At 37.4% G+C, this 16932-nt stretch overlaps 1 protein-coding gene across 12 annotated transcripts in view; it reads left to right on the forward strand.

The window, feature by feature from the left end:
* LOC117400371 (A-kinase anchor protein 9-like) overlaps nucleotides 1-16932 on the forward strand; it is a 166556-nt gene that overhangs the window by 31194 nt on the left and 118430 nt on the right. For 11 of the 12 annotated variants that reach the window (XM_034918696.2, XM_034918699.2, XM_059022498.1 and 8 more), the window contains 9 exons: nucleotides 5042-5197; nucleotides 5569-5766; nucleotides 6263-6454; nucleotides 7045-9687; nucleotides 10807-10908; nucleotides 11524-11716; nucleotides 16021-16106; nucleotides 16467-16611; nucleotides 16698-16795. In XM_034918696.2, coding sequence (XP_034774587.2) covers nucleotides 5042-5197; nucleotides 5569-5766; nucleotides 6263-6454; nucleotides 7045-9687; nucleotides 10807-10908; nucleotides 11524-11716; nucleotides 16021-16106; nucleotides 16467-16611; nucleotides 16698-16795 — 3813 coding nt within the window. The remainder of the gene's footprint in view (nucleotides 1-5041; nucleotides 5198-5568; nucleotides 5767-6262; nucleotides 6455-7044; nucleotides 9688-10806; nucleotides 10909-11523; nucleotides 11717-16020; nucleotides 16107-16466; nucleotides 16612-16697; nucleotides 16796-16932) is intronic. The other variant, XM_034918719.2, reaches the window with a different exon arrangement.

Here is a 16932-nt window from a genome sequence, read left to right on the forward strand (position 1 = left end):
CTTACCTTGTTTGACCCTGAACTACCTACTGTTTTAACTACTGACGCTTCAGACTATGGACTGGGAGTTGTACTTGCCCAATACCACACTGACAACATTGAAAAGACTGTTGCATTTGCTTCACGTACGCTTACTATTGACATTGTAGGACCATTTGAAAGTGCACCACTGGACTGTCGTTTTGCCATCAATCTGATCGACTACTACAGCAAATGGCCAGAAGTTGCTTTTACTTCACAAATCACTTCTGCCATTGCATATATATATATAAAGCACTTAAGCAATTTAAAATATTTGTTGATGACAAAAGTATTGGCTCCCCTGCTTTAGTATTCAGTGTGTCCTCCTTTTGCTTTTATCATGGCTTTCAAATGTTAATAATTCTAAACCAGTATGTTATGTTATGTTATGTCTTGTCATATTAATTAATAGCTATGGTTCACTAAATGCTTGTATTTCACATGTTTCTTGAACTGTTATATTAAGTGTAGGGTGCCGGTACTATTGTCTGTGACTAAGTCTGCAAGCTATGGTGGCCCTGAAGTGCAAAACACAAATACAAATTGAAAAACACAAATACAGATAAAATCACACAAATACAAATAAAAAAACACAAATACAAAAAGCCCACAACACAACGGAAGCCATTTCACAAAAGAAATACATCAAGATTGAGGCCATTCCCCCAGGTACCCTAGTCTCTTCTGGAGAAGTTGGAGCTGTTTAGAAAGCGCAAGTTGAGTCTTTAGTAATTTAATTGGCCATGGTATAGTTCTGTCAGTGTTATAATTGGTATCGCAACGGTAAGTATCATGTTTACCATAAATGAGTTTTGTGTACAGTAATACTAGAGGTTAAAACTGCTATTTTAGTTAGACAACATTTGACTTGTTTTTTTTGTAGCTCAAAAAAGTTTGGCTTCGATGCCTGTGAATTTCTAGTTGTTTTCAAAATGTTAAGAATACCAAAGGTGTATATATTAGGGTAAGCTAGAAATTCTCAGGCATCATTTTTTGAGCTACAAAAAAAACGTCAAACTAAAATAGTCATTTTTAACCGCTATTACTGTACACAAACTCATTTAGTGCTGGGACAATGCTTCGATGGATCGTTGAAATAACCATTGATGGATAAAATAACCATCGATGGTTGCAAATAGGACCGGCAAAATTTAAATCTACACTCTTATTCCTTGCCTTTCCTTTGGTTTTTTTAAATAGTAATAATAAAAAAGCCTCCCCGCCCACTCCGCAGCACGTACGTTTTCAGAGTAAGTGTGACAAAAAAAATAAAACCTAGAGAATAGACTAGAGGTAGGCCGCTGTTTTTTTTGCTAGTTAAATTGTCGATTTAATTTAATTTTAAATAATGCCGTCAGACATTTGGAAGTTTTTTTACAAAATAAATAAATGTAAAGGTAAAATGCGCTGTTTGTGGAGTTTTAATGAGCTTCTGTGGTAATACCACCAACCTGCAGGATCATTTAGTAAGACAGCACCTGACAAAATACAACAGAGTGAACACAAGTAAAAAAACAAAAGGAAGCAACACCTTCAGTGGCAGCTTATTTTGGAAAGAAAGTTGATCCAAAAAGCGTCGGAGCAAAAGAAATAACAGGCCTGATAGTGGATGTTGTCACACAAGATATCAGACCTGTTAGTATAGTAGAGGGAGCTGCGTTTAAAAATTTGATTTTGAATCTTGCTGCGGGCTATGAAATGCCCTGTCGAAATACAGACTCCAAATTCATTACTCTGGATCACGAACGTGCAAAGGAAAAGCTTAGACAGGATTTAAGTCAGGAGTGTAATTCAATGTCCATCACTACCGATGTATGGACAAGCATGACACAAGAAGCATTTTTAACAGTCACCTACCATTACATTAAGCAAAACTGGGAACTCGAGTCAAAAGTATTAGCGACACGAAAATTACACAATAGATACACAGCTGCGAATTTAGCAGAAGCGATCAATCAGATAAACACAGAGTTTGAAGTGGCTACAAAAGTAATAGCTTGCGTTCATGACAACGCGGCCAACATGTCTGCAAGCGAGCTTGCTGTGTTACTTTTTGGTAGCGTGGCAAGTGTGAGCTGTGCAGGGCACAATATAGATCTCTGCGTTCAGAAAAGCTTGGAGGATGTACGACAAGTCCATGCGTTAGTGGCAGCAGCAAGGTGACTGGTTGCACATTTTAAAGAGTGAGGTGGCAACAAGCACTTTAAATAGGAAACAAACAGAAATGCTGAACCCAGAAAAAGCACCTCTCAAGTTAATACAGGATGTACAAACAAGGTGGAACACGGTTTGTTATATGTTTGAACGCCTTCTTGAATTAAAATGGCCAGTTATTGCTGTTTTGTCAAACCCAGATTTGACCAAAAAGTCTGACGCAGCTACTTTAGATCTCACGACTGAGCAGTGGAAGCTAATGGCTTAGGTACTACCTCTACTACAGCCATTTGAACTGGCTACAGTACTTCTGAGTGCATAGAAAAACATTACGGCTAGTTCTTTGCACCCACTTGCAACAGGGATAAAACACAGACTGACTGAAATTTCCGATGAAGGGGAGACACTCTCTTCTTCAAATTCAACTGATTTGCTAATTCCAGTTACATAGAGTTTGAGAGATAAGCTAGTGCATAATTTGTCTCGGCGATTTCGTTTACGTCATCTGAATGAACCAAGTAATGAGGATATGCCACTGCTTTTTGTGTCATTTCTTGACCCCACAATTTCGCCATCTGGATTTCCTATCCGAACAGGCCAAAGCCTGCGTGTCTGAAGCACTGTCTTCCAAACTAGTGAGGCTAGTGGAGGACAACTTCAAAAATGGCAGAAATCGTGCCTGTACAAGTGAGTGCAGCACAGAGGACTTGCCTGTTTAAAAGAAAACGAAGACCGAACAAGCAATGGAATTGTTACTTTGTGGACGGCAACAAACACACACTACTTCCAAGGAAACCTTAAGAGATGATGATTTATGCTTCTGAAACTCCATTAAACATCAGCGAAGATCCCCTGATTTGGTGAAAAAATAACCAGACTCGCTTTTCCAACCTAGCAGCCTTGGCAAAGAGCATGTTAAGTATCCCTGCAACATCAGTCCCAATCGAGCGTGTGTTCAGCAAAGCAGGGGTGCTTGAGAACAAACTCCGTTCTTTGAAACCGGAGAATGTGGATGCCATAATATTTCTGAATAAAAACAGAAAATAAGCTCTGGAGAGAGCACAGACTTTGTTACGCTGGACTTGTAAATAGTTAGTCTTGTGTTCCCCATTGGAGTTTTTTTTTTTTTTTCCCTCTAATACGGTTAATCGATTAATCACACCTGTTTGCTATAATATGCAATTGTAGTGAAAGACAACTACAAGTATACACTTGGTATTAATGCTATTTTTGACAAGCATTTATTAATGACACCTAACAGTTAACAGGCAACTTTAATTTAACAATTTGACAATAAATAAATGTTTACTTGCATGTAATCTGAAGTTAGCCAAAGCAAGTCTACGTTACTGTAAATTAGCAGCGGTACCATGTACAACCAATACTGTGTTGAATATGTTGGCCTGTTTTTCATATAAACTTGAAACTAACAGGTAATTTATTGAATTGAGTGCTATTTTTTATTTTATTTTATTGTAGTTTAATTTAGTTAGCTGAGTATGTCATAATTAAGACTTAGACTTAGGCTATAGCTGTAAATGTACTGCCATGGTACAGATTTAAACTAATATAATACATTGTTTAAAAGAAAAATCAACTTACTTGCAACACACAGATGAGAAGATAAACTCATAGTACTGCTGTGAAAGGAAAGCACCGAAGAGCAAATCTTGCAACTTGTTACAATCACTATTTGTAATTGTATTAACTCTATTACAAAAAACTAGTCAATTATTAAAATGCTGCGCTCTCATTTTCTCGTTCTTCATTCCACTTTTAAATGAGAGAGTAAGGACATGGAGGATTTAAAAGCCCATTTAATTGTTTCACAGCAAAGCCCCGTAAAATGAAACAGATTTTACTATTATTATTACAGTGTTGTTATTACAGTATACCTGTGGCTCGTCTTTAAACAATTTTAATGCAATTACGAATAGTAATTGTAATGTTTGTCCAGCTTATTTTATTTTTATTATAATTAAGATTGTATTAAAGATTTGTTTAATAAAATGTTGCACTCGTTTGCTCGTTTTCTACATTCTGCATGCAGCAAATACCGTTAATTTAAACTAAAAGCTAAGCCCCCTCCCTATTTATAAACTGAAACTATATCTGAATCTAGATTTGTATTTTATTTTATTTGTGAAGAAAATGGATTTGATATTAAAACAAGCCGCCGCTACACTTTCAAATGAAGGAGGACGGGGCGACAGAGGCGCAGAGCTACGATAGGTCTGAAACGACACAAGCTCTGTGGACGGGGTTGGTCAGATTAAACGTGATGCCTGCCTGGCTGGACAGTTGATCGAGTCAATCATCCTGGAGACCCACCGAGTCTGCCATTTACTGTGGAGCTTTTACAAACGCAAGGAAGTCAGAAGAAAGTATTTTCCAGTCAGGTCTTGGCACCCCCCTAATAACCTGAAAAACACTGTTCTGAGCTATGGCAAAATGTTGGGTATATCTCCCTGTAACCCGTTTGCCAAAGTCTTTTGAAGTACTCTCCGCTGTCTTTCTAGATGTCTTTCTCACACACTGCGTTTTGTTACAGCATGTGGGTAGACTAGATTAATCAATCAATGATTTTTTAAAAATCAGACACCACCCACAGGCATGATTAATCGATTAATCTTTAATCGATTAAACCCCCTATACAGAACTATCACAAAACACATCATAGCTAGAGGTATAACTATAAATGTGCATTTTCTATCATTAGTACTACCTGCTGTAAATTCTTACTTTCAAGTCGCTCTTTTCCTTTGTTCAGATAAAACTACTACTAGGGGCTTTGTTTAACCCAGTGATTACCTTTCTGATTACTGTTATTTTAACATGTTTTTTTTTTAAATGCTTTTTATTAACAGCTCCAAGACTTCGAAGCTGCAGTCAAGCAAAGAGATGGAATCATCACACAGCTCACAGCTAACCTGCAGCAGGCCCGGAAGGAAAAAGATGAGATCATGAGGGAGTTCTTGGAATTGACAGAACAGAGTCAGAAACTGCAGATTCAGTTTCAGCAGGTAAATCAGCACCAAGCCTGGTTGTCCCTCAAATTGACATTTTGTTGCAAAATAAGTTCAGATCAAGAAATAAATGGAAAACAAATGTAATAAGCGTATTGGAAGGCATCCAATGTAGCTGTGCAAATACAGATGAAATATATACAGGCACTCATATCAATGTACCACTTCCCTTTTTGTAATGAACTTTGGAAAGGATATGTTATTGAGATAGAGTATCCTGTTCATGTGTCAAACTCTTACATCTGCTGATATACAGGATAGGGTGATTCATAACTTTCATACCATATTTGTGGGAACGTAGGAATATTGCAGTTTTATATCATAACAATGGTAATAATAATAATACTGAACATGGTCTTGTTTGTCAGTTGCAGGCAGGTGAAACTTTAAGAAACACTAGTCACAGCAGCACTGCTGCAGACTTTCTACAAGCCAAGCAGCAGAACCTTAAGAATCAGCAACAAATTGAACAACAGGAGCTTCAACTGAAGAGCTACCAGAGCAAGAGTGAAGAGTACCAGCTACAGATAAATCTTCTTCAGGACCGAGTGAAGGAGTTTGAAACGGTAAAGCATCACTCATTCCAACAATTTCAGAATTATGTTGCCATAGTGTTCAATAATTATGTACGCATGTGGGGGAAGATTGTGTTTTTGTAAATCCTTTGCTCATACAGTGTATCGCATGAAATGTTTGGGATCGCCTCGTACAAATTATAATTCACTTTTACCTATGATCTGCCAGGCCATGTGACTTTAATTTCTGGGTGATGAAGAACTTCTGAGGTTACCATTGAGCTAGGTCAAATCTCATGGTCGTTATCTTCACATTTGGTATACAGGTGTATTCTGTGAATATCTTGGTCAAGTTACATCACTGGTGTTCAGTAAACATTAACTGTTTCACTACCACACTGTTTTAATTTCCAGCCACATCTCAAATGTCTTAACCTCTACAACCACTGCTCATTTTTTTAAATCATTTTTTTTTTTTTTACATGACCCAAAAGCTGTTATGTTCTGTATAAAACATACTGAACATTGCCCTGCTCTTTGTTTGCAGGCCAGTGAAACTTTAAGAAACACTGCTCACAGCCGAACTGACGCAGACTTGCTGCAAGCCAAGCAGCAGATTCTTATATATCAGCAACAGATTGAAGAACAAGAGCTTCAGCTAAAGAGCTACCAGAGCAAGAGTGAAGAGTACCAGCTACAGATAAATCTTCTTCAGGAACGAGTAAAGGAGTTTGAAATGGTAAAGCATCACTCAGTCAAGCAATTTCAGAATTATGGTACCTTAATCTTAGTAAACTGATCTGTATTTAAATTGTATTAAAGTCAGAATATGAATTGCTTTTCTGTGCCTTAACCCTTTGGATACTAAGGCACGGCCACTGCACTGTACCCTACAGGACTACACGTGTCACACACAAATGAACACGCTTGTGGTAGAGCAGCAAATTACTTGATTTTACACCAAAAATATTAATTGTATGAAACCTATAGATCACAAGAAACTTAAGACTGAATATAGAAATATTTATTAGCAAAAAAACGCTTGTTATACAAATGTTATTTTTATCCTCAAAGCATCCATTATTTTCAGAATCAACCATGCAAATAAACACTTCTACATACAAATCCACAGCATGTGCTAGGTAAAATAGTCCAATAAATAAATTTCTGACAGCAAATGGGAGGAACAATCTAGGGTTGACCATCGGCCCTCTAGTGCTTTAGCAGCATACATACATAGTATGCTGCTAAAGCATAATAGTACTCTGAGGGTTAAATACAAGTATTGTTTCAAAAAATAAAATCTATTCATTTTTTTCTTTAATACAGTTTGCAAATGAGCAAGAGGGCTCTGTTTCACAGAGGTTACAAGAGAAAGAGCAGTTAATTGAACAGCAAGAGAACACAATAACTGAACACAAAAACACTGAAACAGAGTTGAAGGAAAAGCTTTTGGCTTCTGATATGTTATTAGAAGATTTAAGCAAGGAGAGATGTCAAGATATAGAAACTCTTAAAACTGAATTAAACAACTCAAAACAGAGGGAAAGACAGTCATCGAGTGAGATAAAGCAGTTGATGGGGACTGTTGAAGAACTGCAAAAACGTTATCATAAAGGAAACCTTTCAGGAAGTGAGATCATTCAAAAGATGGAGGTGGACACGCAAAAAAAAATGGATCAGCTCCGAGCAGAACTGGATGAGATGTATGGACAGCAGATAGTGCAAATGAAACAAGAACTTCGAAAGCAGCACATGGCAGAAATGGACAAACTAATTGCTCAGCACAGATCTGAACATGAGCGGAGACAAGTGCACCCGTCTGGCAGTGTAGCTAATGAAGATCAAGTAAACCTAATGAATATGGCTATAAATGAACTTAATGCTAAACTGCAGGAGGCTCAGTTGCAGAAAGATCAGCTAAAGCAAGAGCGGTCTCAGCAGCTTGCCAAATTTGCAGAAGAAAAATCCAGCTTGCAAACCCAGGTGGAGGATCTCTTGGAGGACCTCAGGTTTGCTAGGGAAAAAGCCCAGAGAGCTTCTCGGAGCATATCTGAACAGGAGCACAAACTAGGGGAGGTAGGAAACCTGCAAGCCACTATTGGTGATCTTAAATACCAACTGGTTGCTGCAGCAGAGTCCACCAAAGAATTGGAGTCGAAGCATGAATCGGAAGTTACTAATTATAAGATCAAATTGGAAATGTTAGAGAGAGAGAAAGATGCTGTGCTAGATAGGATGGCAGAATCCCAAGAAGCTGAGTTGGAAAGGTTGAGGACACAGCTTTTGTTTAGCCATGAGGAAGAGCTAATTAAGTTGAAAGAAGACCTACAAAGAGAAAGCCAGATAAATATTGAAAATCTGAAAGATGATTTGGCCTTGAAGTACAAGCAGAAGCTAGAAAGAGTGCAGAAGGGCTTCAATGAACAACTAGAGTCTGTGAAAATTGAAAGGGATAGTTTAGTCACTGAAAAAGAGGCATTGATATCTGATATCTCCAAGATGAAAGAAGATTTAAATCAATCACTAGAAAGCTCAAAAACGGAAGAAATGACTCTTCAAATAAAGGAACTTAAGACCGAGATCCAAGCACTACAAAAAGTAGAGAAAGAAAAGGGTACACTGGAACATGAGATTCAGCAGTTGCTGGCAAAGAATGAAGTGCTAGAGAAACAGATAAAGAAGAAAGAGGATGACATGTACATAAAAATAAAGGAACTGGAAGATGAGACTGGAAGGCTAAAGAAATCAAGGGAGCTACTGGAACAAAAATTGCAGGCCAGCAATTTGGCTAGTGGCATGTCGGCTTCAGACAATTCAGCAGCGACGTGTGCTGTTGGCATGGAAACTCAGACCTTTAACGAACAGCTGCAAATAGAGAGACTTGCTTCAGAAAATGAACAGCTTAAAAATCAACAGGTTCAGCTGAAGGAGGAAGTTGAGAGACAGAGAAATACATATTCCTTTGCAGAGAAAAACTTTGAGGTAAATTATCAGGAGCTAAAAGATGAGTACACTTGCCTTTTGAAGGTGAAGGCTGGCTTAGAGGAGAGGATTGTAAAGGAAAGAGTCCAGTATGAGGCTAAAATGGATAGTCTGCGCACACAGATTACATTTCTTCAGAGTGAGAAAGAAAAAATGGATGGCTCTGGAGTTTTGGCAGTAAAAACCAGTAAAGTAGGCAAAACTGTGTGGGACTGTATTGATGGCGGGGAAATTATTGAGAAAGATAAAACAGAGCTGATGGAAAAGCTTGAGGTTGCTCAACGGGAGAAGAAAGAGTTGTACTTGAGACTGTCTGAGGTTTCTGATACATTAAATTTAAAGCAAAATGAGATCGAGCAGCTAAAAAATGAACTAAGGTCAGTAAAAGACGAATACAGACAAAATGTGGGAAAACACAAAGAACTGGATATAACACGGGAGACACGGGTAAAAACATTAGAATACCAGACACTGGAATATATTCAATCATCTGGAATCACAGCTACTGAAATTGTTGGCACAGGGTCATGCACACTTGAGAATCATCATCACCAAATAGCACTGTTAGAGGAGAAAGTAATTGCACTACAGACTTCATTGCAGACCGCAACCTTGGAACAAAACAAATTTCAAGAAAAGGAGAAAAGTCTTATTCATGAGAAGGAATCCCTGTTAGCCAAGCTTCAGGAGCTAAAGGGTAAATCTGTTACTGAAAGCCCTGCAGTGGCCTCAGTACAAACTGACAGTTACCAACTGCAGCAGCTGGATGCGTTCAAGACTGAGCAGCTGGGCATGGCAAAGCTTGTGCAGCAGAAAGCCTTGGTAGAAGAGTCCCTGCACAAGAAGCTAGAGGAAAAGGAAAAGACGCTGATTGCTGCAGAGAAAAAGGTGTTCAATTTACACGAAAGACTGAATAAACAGTACCAAAGAGACTGTGCTGATGAAAAGCACAATGAAGAGATGGTGGAATGTAGTGGGATTGAACAGGTAAATATGAATGATCATACTGTGGTTGTATTTCATATTATTTGTTAGTGTGTTCTACATTTTTTTCAGCAGAAAGCTTTATTTAAGTTTATGCTGGGAAAATAATAATTTAATTTAGATTAGCGATTACATTTGACAACTAATTCGCTTTAAGAGGCTTTAATAAGATACTTGAAGCTAGAAACAGCATTAAAGCAATTATTTCTATTGTATATCTGCAGAGTACTTGGAGTATTTTTGATGAACACATTTAATGATACAAGTAGGACTTAAAATATTAGTTTAATTTAATATAATTGAGTGTTACTTAACAGGGTGTAGGGTTTACAACACTTACCGTTGCTGCCTCCTGTCTGCAATATTTGATTGTTTTGATCATTTTTATTTCCTTGTCCTTGTTCATAAGGTGCAGATAAAATACTATCTATGCACTATGTAATTGATACTATTATCACTTGGAATGTTACTGAAACTGGAAATAAAATGATATGAAATGCATTTTTTCTGATTGGATACAAAAATCAGATATGTGGCATTAAATAATAACTTTTCAAAGCTGATAAAAAAATCAAGGGTCATATCAAAAAAGATATCGGTACTACAATAGCAGTCTGGATTATGTTGGAAAAAATGGAGGATTGCAGTAAACAGCCTGTTTAGTCATACTTGATGGCATTTTAAAATACCAGTGCTGTGTGTTTATTTTAACATTGTTTCAGTGTATAGTGGTTCATTAACCTTAAATTGACAAGTGTGTCTTGTAGCCTGGATGTTTACAGATTTTAGCTATTGACTGAATTCTAATTACATTCTGCTCGGTAGGTTGTGTCTCGTAAAGGCATTGAAGCACTTGAGAATAAAACTAAACGCTCTATGTATAATTTATCTCATACATTTACATTGGCTATGAGCTTGTGATGGCACTGCACTGCATGTAAAAAAATGAGGATTTAAAACAGGAACAGCCATTCAGCAAGAGAAGGCAATGCACACGCACTGCCTTCTCATGAACATGTAAATGTTGTACAGTACTGTATATCAGTAATACTGTATATCAGTAATATAACACATGACCTCATCATTTGTAACAATTTAATCTAATATGATATTGTATTTTAGGATGAAAAGGATATTGTAGATAACAAGAAACGCACACAACTAATAACAGCACCGCTTACAGAAAACTGGCCTGGAATGGAGACTAATCAGCAACTGACTGAAGTAAGTTTGAGGTTCCAGAAAGGCAAACAATTTCAACGTATTTAAAAACCTATTTCCAATTCCATCTTGATTTATTCTGATGTGTATTTTAATTAATAGTAATTTGCTAACACAAAGAAGGGTTCTCCCTAGATAGGGGTTATAGATGGCAGTGATTGAAGGTGTGCTATTCACTATTCACATAGTGAGTTTGATTTAGTTTACTAGCCAAACTGGTTTACAGCTGTTATTAACACCACTTAAAGCAGTGTGACCTGGACTAGGAAGAACCCAAAAGATGCATATAGATACAACCACCGCCCTAATTTTATATAAGATCAAACTCCCTGCATAGGGTGGAGAAGTGGAAGAATTGTACAGATAGTGGCAAATGTATTTTTTGTCAATTGCAACAGGATATTTAACATCAGAGGCTCTGCCCCTCACACAGTGGTAGGAGTGTTTTGAAGATTTATTATTCAATTAAATATGCACAACACAATTTTATACTTCTCTGTGTCAAGGAGGAGTGTTCTGAGCCACCAATACCCCGATTAAGACGTTTAACATAACTAGCTTTTCACATACAAATGGTGTTATGTTAATAAAGCTGGTTTCATGTATTTATCACCAAAGGCCGAGTTTAGGCTGCAGATGGAAGCCCAACGAATTAGTCTAACTCAGATCTATGCTGCACAGCTCGAGCTGGTTCACGAGAAACTTCAGACTGACAAGCAGTGCCTGTCTCTGCTAGAAGAAGACCTCACTACTAGACACAGGCAGGAGGTAGAAAAGCTTCATAAAAAATACCAGCAGGAGAAAAAAACAGGTAGGATGTGCTTTTATATACTTTCACAACCATTAATAATTTACAGCCATTAATAATTTTCTACATAAGCATTTTGCTTCATGTTTACAAACCATTCTTTCAGAGGTGCCTTTCCCCCTACACTCTTCCCCCAGGGATGCTTTGTTTTTGCCCACAGTACCACCAATGTCTACTTATTTTTGTTTCCCACTAACGCATGTTGTTTGGGGCCATGGACAGACAAGGCTTGGGGACATAAAATTAAACAGTATTTGATCACGCTTCATAATATTCATAATTACTCTTTTTATGTCCATATCCCAGGAGATGGAGATATAGTGAAGATTCATGTACAGTATATACAGACATTCCTACATCGATGTGATAAAACTTTTTTTACTACAGTCTTTATCACATGCTATTGAGACTATCAGAATGGGAGTATACCATATGGCAGGGGTTCCCAAACTTTTTCAGCTCAATGCCCCCAAAACGTTCCGAATCCTGGCTGAGACCCCCCGCCCAATGAATCTGTATTATTATTATTATTATTATTTAGTCATTAGCAGACATCTTTATCATTTTTATTATGAAGTAATTTAGCTGCAGACACCTTTATCCATTGCGACTTACATTTTTTTAAACTTACATATAATGTACTACATACACATTACAAGGGTAACAACATCACTACAAAAAATACACTTAGTCACACATTATGTCTCACTGCGTGAGAAAGAGACATATGGTAGCATAAAGTCAGACCAGTAGTAGTTCCAATGTTTTTTCTTGTAGTTACTGAGCAGATCACCTTACTCTTATTGCAAACAACAATGATAAAATAAAAAGGTATGAGGATAAAAATACATTTAAGTAAATAATACTACTTACAAAGTACTCTGGGTTCTGCATGCTTATGGTATGGGTGTGCTTGGTAATTCCTGCACAGGTCATTAAATCGCGGTTTCATTCCAGTCATTGATATTCGCATGTCACTCTCCACATGCAGATGTGCTCTGTGCTTTGTCTTCAGTGCTGTCAGTGTGGAAAACCCAGTCTCACACATATGTGTTGTAGCAAAGGGTAAGATAGAGATTTTTCGCTAACAACAAGGTACTCCTCCATAATATGTATCCAGAACTGTGGTAACGGAAGAGCAGATCATTTAATCTTTAAAGTCCAGTTCAAATGTTTGTTTTCGAGCTCTAGAAAGTATTCACTGAAGTAATGTTGCAGATTAATCAAATGAGACACGATGAGTGGCAGGATGCTGCTAGTACTCATGTTGGAAGATTGAAGTTCTTCATGTAAAAGTGGAAACATTTCTGTCACTCCTTCATTAAGTTTATTTTCCCAGAGAGCAATTTTTTTAGTGAATGCTCTAACTTTGTTTTGCATATTCGGTTACGTCACAGCCTCGGATGCTTTGATTCAGAGCATTTAACTGTCCAAATATATCCGACAAGTACGCTAGTTTCAGAATCCATGTAGGATTTTCAAAACAACTTGTGAGTTGGCTATTCTCTGTTGATAAGAACTGCTTCAGCTCATGTCGAAATTCAAACACTCGTTGCATGACTACCCCCCTTGACAGCCAGCGTACTTCAGAGTGGAGCAGTAAGTGCTCGTGGCTCATACCCATTTCACTACAAAGCGCAGCAAACATTCTGTGTTTCAGAGGCCTAACTTTTATCATATTTACAATTTTTATCACTTCTTGCAGCAGCTGGTTAAACTCGTCATCCATACGTTTGGCAACAAGTGCTTCACGGTGAAGCATGCAATGACTTGCAACGGCATTTGGAGAATTTGTCTTTATAAAAGCTACAACACCATTACGTTTTCTGGTCATAGCAGCCGCACCGTCAGTGCACACTCCCACACTTCGAGACCAGTTTATTGAATTTTCTTGAATATATCCCATCTAGCACTGGATATTTCCTCTCCAGTTGTTCTCCCTGGTAATTCTTTACAGAAAAGAATTACAGACAAATTCCTCACCTTCTGTAAACCTAACATATACGAGTAGCTGTGCAGCATTTGCAACGTCTGTACTTTCATCTAACTGCAAGGCAAAGTACGGGCTAGCACGTAATCTATCCAAAAGTTGAGCAGAAATATCTTCTGTCATGTCACATATCCTTCGGCACACAGTGTTGTTTGACAACGGCACCACTTCAATTTTTTTGGTTGCTAACTCACCCAGTATTTCACGAACAATATCTACAGTCGCTAGCAAAATTAACTCTTCCCCAATTGTATGCATTTTTTTTGTGCGAGCAATGTGGTATGAGGCTAGAAAAGACGCCTTTTAAGGCTCTCTCTGGAACAGTAACGTCCTGCTTAAAAGTACTCACATGTTTTAAAATTCGGGATTCCTTTCTTTTAAAAAATTCTATAGATTCCCCAGCTTCATTTGGGTGTTTTTGTTGTAAATGCCGTTTCAAATTTGATGGCTTGAGGCATTCATTAGATAGGATTTTGAAGCACATCACAAATTTTGGGTAATCAAGGCCGTCTTTCTTCGTAATGCAAGAAAACCCGAACTGAATGTACTCAGCGTCATATTTTCGAGATTTAGATTTTGATGCCTTCACTGAGGATGGCTGCTCGTTTGTACAGGTGGTACTTGTGGCACTGGTACTCGTGGAAGCATCACTGCATTCGTTTTCTTCCTCAGGCTCCTTTTGTTGGCTTTTCAGAAACTGCTCCATTTTGACTTATACTCTGTCGAGTTCTCCCTGTACATGTGCAGAAGTGGAATTTTTATTTTATCAACGGGGGGGGGGGGGGGGGGTATGGGAATTATATCTAGAAGTTGAACAAAAATAAATATATATATATTTTTTTAAATCGTATTGCAAGAAATTTGGCTTTATATTTAATTCTAGTCTCATTAAGTAAATTGTATTAATATAGCTGTTTATCCATCCATCCATCCATTATTGATCCGCTTCTCCTGGTGAGGGTCGCAGCTATAGTTGTTATTTTAATTGTAATTGCAATTCACCCTGCTTTTGTGATAGTGATACATACTCTAAACACGAAACAAGCAACCAGGGACATCCAAAGTACATATGCAGGGTAGGGGGCGCGACGGCAAGAGTTTTAAGATTTGTTCATTTAACTTTTAAGATTTGCTTTTAAATATTTCACACACAATTTTCTTTTGTTCAGTAATTTTACATATTTGCTGCGGACCCCTGCCATATGGCACACTTAACATTTGTGCATGTACACAGGTTCATGTGCTGTACTACACAGTGGTCGACAGTATTTTTCATGGCAACATCTCTAATTTTGTATTTAGCTGTAAATTGCAATATGTAGTAATCTAGTTTTGTAAAGTACTTTTGTTACTGATTTTATGGTTTTAGACCCATTAGCCAAAGTCCACTTATACTGTACTGTGATATGCTATATGTTTTTGCTACGTATGTTACGGGCAATGCGCGGATTGCCCTGGCAAAGTCTAAAATGAATCACAAAGATCTTACATTCCGGTATTTTGCCCGGGCAGATCTAGGAGTGCCCAACAATGCACAGTCAAAGACGAAATTAATCTCTTTCATTTTATGTTTTCAAGGGACAGAGACAGATCTACGAAGAGCTTGTTTGGCCCACCTACTTGAGTGACGTCATTCACCCATTCACTCATCTCATTCATAAAAACTACACCGGAAGTCCGGTTTCAGAAAATAGCCATAGATTTAAAAATGTATTTTTATTGATGACATGACTATATAAAATATTTCATGATATATACAAGACTATTTTATTTTAAACAAATTATTAAAATCTAGATATGTATGTACACTCTGTCACCCCGCTAAGTACGCAGTCCAACTCTTAGATCGCTTGTCATAAACACTGTGAAATGTGAATCAGCTAATCATTCATGTTCCACCCTGTAACTGCATCCATCTCTCTGATTGGACAGTTCAATACAACTCCTTATCATTATTATTATTGGTTGTTATTACGTTACTGATAATACTGGCCTTTTTATACGCAAGTGTCAATGGTGTTTTTCATGCAAATTTTTGTTCCGATGTTGTGGGTAATATTGTTCCGAAGTATGACGTTGGGTTTATATATATCTCGATTCCTGTCTGGCTCTTGCCAGTGGTACTACGTAACTGTCAATGGGGTTTCTTATGTTAATTCCTCATTCCGAAGGTCTGTCTGTCACTCAGAACAGGAATGAAAGAACAGAGGGAGTTTCGGACTCTGCCCAAGAGGCAAAGCCCGAAACAAGTTATTTTAATTTTTATTACATATGTTAATTACGTATGTAATTAATACCATTTTCTATGTATTTTTAGATGACAGAGATGAACGAATGTCTTCACAGCAACAGATTCAGAAACTTAGCAAACTGGTGTCTGAAGAATGCAAGCAACTGATTTTGGTAAAACTTGGCATTCTTTTTCTGTCCTATTCATAAATCTATGAATGTTTTTTTTCTTTTTTTTTTTCTTCATTCTCATACAGTTGATTAGTATTGGACATTTTATTTTCTAGCTTGTAACACTCATTTAAGTTTTACTGTTTAAATGTCATGTAACTCATCCTTCTTTCAAAATACACCACAGTGCATCCCCAACAGACAACACGATTCCTTTATTCAGGACCTTGTGCTAAATAGACCACAAAACAATAATAATAATAGTTTGATCCTCTCCATTCATAAGAACAGTGTAGACTTGCTTAGTAACAATAGTATGTTTCTTGGTTCTTGGGAATAATTCTTATTTATTGTGTTTTGTAGTCATTTGGAAGTGTTTTTGGGGAGGAGGAACTGGAAGCACTTCAGTACAACGAATCAGAAGAAGCAAAGAGAAGCAGAGATGAGTCCAGTGCTGGTATTAAAGAGCAAACTGGGGATCCCAGTTCACTTTTACATGAAGCAAAAGGTAATGTTACTCTCGCAGTGATGCAGTGTTGAAAAATACATTGCTTAACACACTGAAAGACGACAATCTTTCTTTTTAAATTGTAGAGATGCACACAGAGCTGCAGAAGTTGAAGGATAAGATTTTGCAAGAGTATAATAGTCTTACGGGACTTCAAACACTATTGAAAAGTGACAGCCGCAAGGTATGAAGTGCTATTTACTTACTCAATACAGAAAAAGACTCATTCATTATCTTGTATCCCAATCGATGTGATTGAAAATGTAATGCTCATACATTTTTTTTAAACCAAAATGTCAACACTATTACAGTATGAAAGCC

Source organism: Acipenser ruthenus, chromosome 4, assembly GCF_902713425.1.
Source record: "Acipenser ruthenus chromosome 4, fAciRut3.2 maternal haplotype, whole genome shotgun sequence".
Classification (NCBI taxonomy): Eukaryota; Metazoa; Chordata; class Actinopteri; order Acipenseriformes; family Acipenseridae; genus Acipenser; species Acipenser ruthenus.